This window comes from Microcaecilia unicolor, chromosome 1 (assembly GCF_901765095.1).
Source record: "Microcaecilia unicolor chromosome 1, aMicUni1.1, whole genome shotgun sequence".
Taxonomy (NCBI): Eukaryota; Metazoa; Chordata; class Amphibia; order Gymnophiona; family Siphonopidae; genus Microcaecilia; species Microcaecilia unicolor.
The window spans coordinates 307861334-307867333 of record NC_044031.1 but is presented as its reverse complement, the minus strand read 5'-3'; the positions used below and the strand labels follow the sequence as shown (position 1 = coordinate 307867333).

At 46.2% G+C, this 6000-nt stretch overlaps 1 protein-coding gene across 5 annotated transcripts in view; it reads left to right on the top strand.

Annotated features, from left to right (window-relative positions):
* Nucleotides 1–2013: 2013 nt before the first annotated feature.
* The window catches only part of TOM1 (target of myb1 membrane trafficking protein), a 158437-nt gene continuing 154450 nt past the window's right edge, over nucleotides 2014–6000 (top strand). For 2 of the 5 annotated variants that reach the window (XM_030208048.1, XM_030208039.1), the window contains exon 1: nucleotides 2014–2135. In XM_030208048.1, coding sequence (XP_030063908.1) covers nucleotides 2084–2135 — 52 coding nt within the window. In that variant the 5' untranslated portion in view covers nucleotides 2014–2083. The remainder of the gene's footprint in view (nucleotides 2136–6000) is intronic. The other 3 variants (XM_030208067.1, XM_030208057.1, XM_030208075.1) reach the window with 2 other exon arrangements.

The following is a 6000-nucleotide window of genomic DNA, read 5'->3' as shown; positions in this document are numbered from 1 at the left end:
AAGCAGACTCGAAAAAGGGACAAGGCAAGGACCCACAATTATGGTAGGTTTCTGGATCAAATCAATTTACAGGAACAAAGAGAAATAGATCAGGAGCAATCTGAGAGAAAGCATGAAATACCCTGATACAAGCAATACCATACTCCTCCTAATCTCCTTTCCTTTTGCCTATCCTATCTTTGTTTACCTTCCCATATCCAATTAATAATTTCATAAAACCTTACTATTATTATGTTTATTACGTAATATTCTCCTTACAAGACTCTACTACTACTATTAAATTTCTATCTAGGGCAGCGCTGTACAAATTAACATGAAAAGACAGTCCCTGCTCAACAGAGCTTACAATCTAAATTGGACAGACGAACAGACAGCTAGGGGTGGAGAAATTGCAGTGGTAGGGGTGATAAGTGAGGGTGTTGAGCAGGGGTGTATCTGAGGTTCGGCGGTAGGGGGGGCAGGGGCTAGAGTGAGGGGGCACATTATAGCCCCCCCCCAGTCGCCGCCCCCCCCTACCGCCGTCAACCCTCCCCCCCTACCGCCGTTAACCCTCCCCCGCCTACCGCCGTCACCTACCCCCGAGGTCCACTTCCTCCTGCCGGTTTTTTAAAATATTGCTTCAGCTGGCGGGGGACCCCAACCCCCGCCAGCCCAGCCGAGGTCTTGTTTAAGTTCTTCATCCTCGTGCTGTGAAAGTTGCATCCTTCCAGTTGGACGGAGTCTGATGTCGCAGCACGTTGTACGTGCAGGACGTCAACATGCTGCGATGTCAGACTCCGTCCAACTGGAAGGATGCAGCTTTTTCACAGCACGAGGATAAAGAAGTTAAAGAAGACCTCGGCTGGGCTGGCGGGGGTTGGTGGTCCCCCGCCAGCTGAAGCAATATTTTAAAAATCCGGCAGGAGGAAGCGGACCTCGGGGGTAGGTGATGGCGGTAGGTGGGGAAAGGGTTGATGGCGGTAGGTGGTGGAGGGTTAACGGCGGTAGGGGGGGCCAGGGTGAAATCTGTGGGGGCTCAGGCCCCTGTGGCCCCATGCAGATACGCCCCTGGTGTTGAGTAAGAGAGTCATGGTTAGGAGTCGAAAGCAGTAGCAAAGAGGTGGGCTTTAAGCCTAGACTTGAAGACAGCCAGAGACTGAGCCTGACGTACTGGCTCAGGGAGTCTATTCCAGACATAAGGAGCAGTGAGATAGAAGGAACGGAGCCGGGAGTTAGCAGTGGGGGATATCTCTGTAATTTTATTTACTATGTAAGCCGCATTGAACCTGCTGTGTGTGGGAAAGCGCGGGGTACAAATGTAATAAATAAATAAATAAATGAAAAAGAGAGATGCTGGCCAGGAAACAGGAGCGAAGGAAAAAAGACAGATGCTGGCCTGGGGGGGGGGGGGGGGGGGGATAGGGACACACAAATGGGAGATACTCAACATGGCAGGAAGACAGGGGTGATGCTGGGTCAGATAGGGATTCAGAGAGAAAATGGATGGTGAAGTGCCAAATGGACAAGGAGACTCTGAGTTCGGAGAGGAAAGAAGAAACATAACATAGGGACCAACGTAATGTAGAAAAAAAAAATGTATTTTCTATTCGATGATTGGATTATGTGAATTTTTGGAGTGCACAACTGCCAGAACTAGTTTTAGACAAGGCAGGGGCACGCGAAAAATCACAGTCCTTTGATTTCATCCCCAGCATTAAGGTGGTAAATCTCCAGGATTGGGATGGGCCACTTTTGGCCTCTAACCGTCCATTTCCTCTGGTACAAAATTTGATTGTGAGCTCTCCATGAACAGGGAAACATGTAGCGTACCTAAATTGAGCTACTACTGAAAATGTAATAAAGTTTATTTACAAAAAATCTGACCTCCTCCCCTCTCCTCCCCCCCCCCCCCCCCCCCCCCGCATTATAGCAAATAGGTCTTTCCTAGAGATATCGTTAATAAAGCTGAGCTCCATTTATGAACTGGAACGTGTATCACGTGAGAAGGGCGCTGAAGCTCCACCTCAGTCACGTGAAGGGGGCGTGGTGCTCTTAGTTGCAGCTAGGTGAGTCAGCTGATCGCGCTTGGGTGGTGGCAGCCACCATGGAGTTCCTTCTCGGGAACCCGTTTTCTTCTCCAGTTGGACAGCGCATAGGTAAGCGATCCTGGGCTCCGATCCTCGTAGGCCGGGCTGTAGTGCACCCCACTCCTTCGTTCTCACACTTTGCTTTTTTTTTTTTTTTTTTCGGTGGTTCCTTTCTCTCCGTGACTGTTATCGAGTGTCATCCAACAGGGCACGGGTTGCCTCTCCGTCCAATAGTGGAGGGAAGGCGGTGTGTAATGAGTGGCTTACAGCCAATGGGATGATGAAGTGGTCTTGACCGGGGTGTCAGAAAGTTTCAGGCTTTTAAAGGGGGCGGAGCTCTGTGCTCTACTGTAACTTTAGTCGTGGTGTGTCTGAGCCCTATGGCGCGCCGGGCGCCTACATGGTGTCACGTGGTTTTGTGGCTTAGGCTAGTGCTATACCGGGTTAGAGGACACTGCGTGTTTTTATCACTTACTCACTCTGGTCCCGTCAACGCAGGAGCCACACGACACTCACAGGATTAAAAGAACTGCAGCATTTATTAACCTCTTAACTGATGGTTTCCACTACACTGGTGTTCTCACGGTCATTTGTAATTCATATTGCTTTCCAGGTGATCATAAGCAGTAATAGATATCTGGGCTAATACACATGCTTAATAATCCTCATACGTGTCCTGCAGCTGCAGTGGCGTAGCCAGACCTAACATTTTGGGTGGGCAGTGTGTATATAGGTATGAGTAGTGTTTCTTGCTACAAAATAATGCATTAGAATGCACTTGATGATGCAGTTCTAAGTAGTATGCCCAGCATCAACATACGGAAAAAAACCAATATTTTAAAATATAGTTACACTATCCCACATCTTAAACTTGACCAGGCGTAATGGCAGACATCTCAACACACATGACAGGATCCTACAGTATAATTTCAGAAATTATATCCTTCAAACTTTGCTTCCCTACCCCTCCATCCAACCCTGTAGCCTGGCATCAGCCCTTCTCTTCTCTACCCCCCCAACCCATAGCCCAGTATCAGCCTTTCCCTTCCCCATTATCCACCCCTCCCCATAGTCTGGCATCAACCCCCCCCCCCCCCCCCCCCCCCCCCGCCACCCTGAAGCACACCAGCATTAAATATCAAACTTTTTTTTTTTAATGTCCTGGGCACTGCAGAGGCCACCTCCACTGGGGAACCTGTCTACATTAAATATACATGTTTTTTTGTTTGTTTGTTTTTTTAAACCTGGGCACTGCAGAGACCATCCCCACTCCAAAACCCAACATTATTGGTGGGGGTGGGCTCTTCACTGCCTAGGGAAAAAAGATGAAATATACCTTTTTTTTTTCTCCTAGGCAGTGAAGAGCCCACCACCAACATTACACTCACAAACCTACAAAAAAAATACACCAGACAAAAACTGAAATGGAGATCCCCCTTCTCGCCACCCAAGAAAGCCAGTCTCTAAAAGCAGGTCAATAACAGAAATGGGGTTTTTTTTCTCCTGTACTCTGCAAAGTACAAAACTAAAAATTTTTTTTTACAAAATGTACATTTCGCAAAGCAAATCAAAGCATCTCAATGTTAAAAAAAATATTAAATAAAAATAATTTTTTTCTTTTCTACCTTTGTTATCTGAGCACTTTATTTTTCTGATTGGGCTGGTCCCACTCTCTTCCACTTTCCATGTGTCAGTCTTCTAAATTCTTTTCAATTTCTTCTCTTTCCTCTTGTCATCTTCCTTTCCCATTCAGTCACCAAGTCCCACTCATTTTCTGCTCTGTTCCCCTTCCCCCCACACCCCTAGCCACATCCTTCTCCCTCCCTCCACCCACACGTTCTAGTCTCATCCATCTTCTGCTCCCTCTGTCCCCTCCCCCTAGTCTTCCAATCCCTCTAGTCGCCAGCAGCTTCATCAAGAAAGCAGTACAAATACTTCTTTAGACCTGTCCCTGGAAGCCCTTCTCTCTCCTACAACTTCCCGCCTACATGGGAACAGGATGTTTAAGGAGAAAGAGGCTTCTGGGGGCAGGTCTAAAGCAGCGTGTGTACTGCTTTCTCGCTGAGACGATTGGGGGATTGGAAGACTCGAGGGGGGGGGGGATACCTGGTGCCTCGATGCTGGAAGGAGAGAAAGATGGATGCATTCTGGAGAGCTGCTCTTTCCTGTCGGCTGCCTAAAAGCACATGGCTATGGCAGAACTCAAAGGTTGGCTGTGCACTGATTGGAGGAGCAGGGAAAACTGGGTGGGCCTAAGCTGATATTGGGTGGGCCTGGGCGCATCCAGGCCCACCCATAGTAGGGTTACTGTATTTTGTCCCCCCAAAAGGAGGACACATGCCCTGCCCCACCACACACCATGCCCGCTTTCACACCCTTGCTCCACCCCCGTCACACCCTCACTCCACCCCCTGTCATATTTTCCCCTCCCCCTATCACATACCCCAACATGGATTTAGTGAAAGGAAATCTTGCTTCGCCAATCTAGTACATTTCTTTGAAGGGGTGAACAAACATATGGCTAAAGGTGAGCCAGTTGATATTGTGTATCTGGATTTTCAAGAGACATTTGACAAAGTACCTCATGAGAGGCTCCAGAGGAAATTGGAGAGTCAAGGGATAGGAGATAGTGTTCTGTTATGGATTAAAAACTGGTTAAAAGATAGAAAACAGGGAGTAGGGTTAAATGGTCAGTATTCTCAATGTAGATAGTGAGGTTCTCCAGGGGTCTGTGCTGGGACCTCTACTTTTTAACATATTTATAAATGCTCTAGAGATGGGAGTAACTAGTGAGGTAATTAAATTTGCTGACAACACAAAGTTATTCAAAGTTGTTAAATCGCAAGAGGATTGTGAAAAATTACAAAAGGACTTTATGAGACTGGGAGACTTGGCATCCAAATAACAGATGATGTTTAATGTGAGCAAGTGCACAGGGATGCATGTGGGAAAGAGGAACCAGAACTATAGCTACATAATGCAAGGTTCCACACTAGAAGTCGCTGACCAGGAAAGTGATCTAGGTTTCATCGTTGATGATACATTGAAACCATCTGCTCAGTGTGCGGCGATGGCTAAGAAAGCAAACAGAATGTTAGGTATTATTAGGAAAGGAATGGAAAACAAAAATGAGGATGTTATAATGCCTTTGTATCACTCCATGGTGCGACCACACCTTGAATATTGTGTGCAATTTGGTCACTGCATCTCAATAAAGATATAGTGGAATTAGAAAAGGTACAGAGAAGGGTGACGAAAATGATAAAGGGGATGGAACGACTTCCCTATGAGGAAAGGCTAAAGCAGCTAGGACTCTTCAGCTTGGAGAAAAGACGCCTGAGGGGAGATACGATAGAGGTCTATAAAATGAGTAGAGTGGATAGAAGTGAATCACTTGTTTACTCTTTCCAAAAATACTAGGACTAGGGGGCACGCAATGAAGTTACAAAGTAGTACATTTAAAACGAGTCGGAGAAAATATTTCTTCACTCAACGTGTAATTAAACTCTGGAATTTGTTGTCACAGAATGTAGTAAAAGCAGTTAGCGGGGTTTAAAAAAGGTTTGGATAGCTTCCTAAAAGAAATCCATAAGCCATTATTAAAATGAACTTGGGGAAAATCCGCTGCTTATTCCTAGGATCTAGGATAAGCAGCATAAAATGTATTGCAGTGTTTTGGGATCTTGCCAGGTTCTTGTGACCTGGATTGGCCACTGTTGGAAACAGGATGCTGGACTTGATGGCAATACTTATGTTCTTAAAATAATGAAAACTTGCAGGCTATGCTTTGGAGATTTTTGCTCCTACCTTTTCAGCCTAGTTCAAAGTTAATTACATTCAGATAAAGTCCCTGAAGAAATTGCAATTTTAAGTTTTTATCTGAGGCAATGGAGTAAGTTGCCTAAGATCACAAGGAGCAGCAATGGCTTCCCTG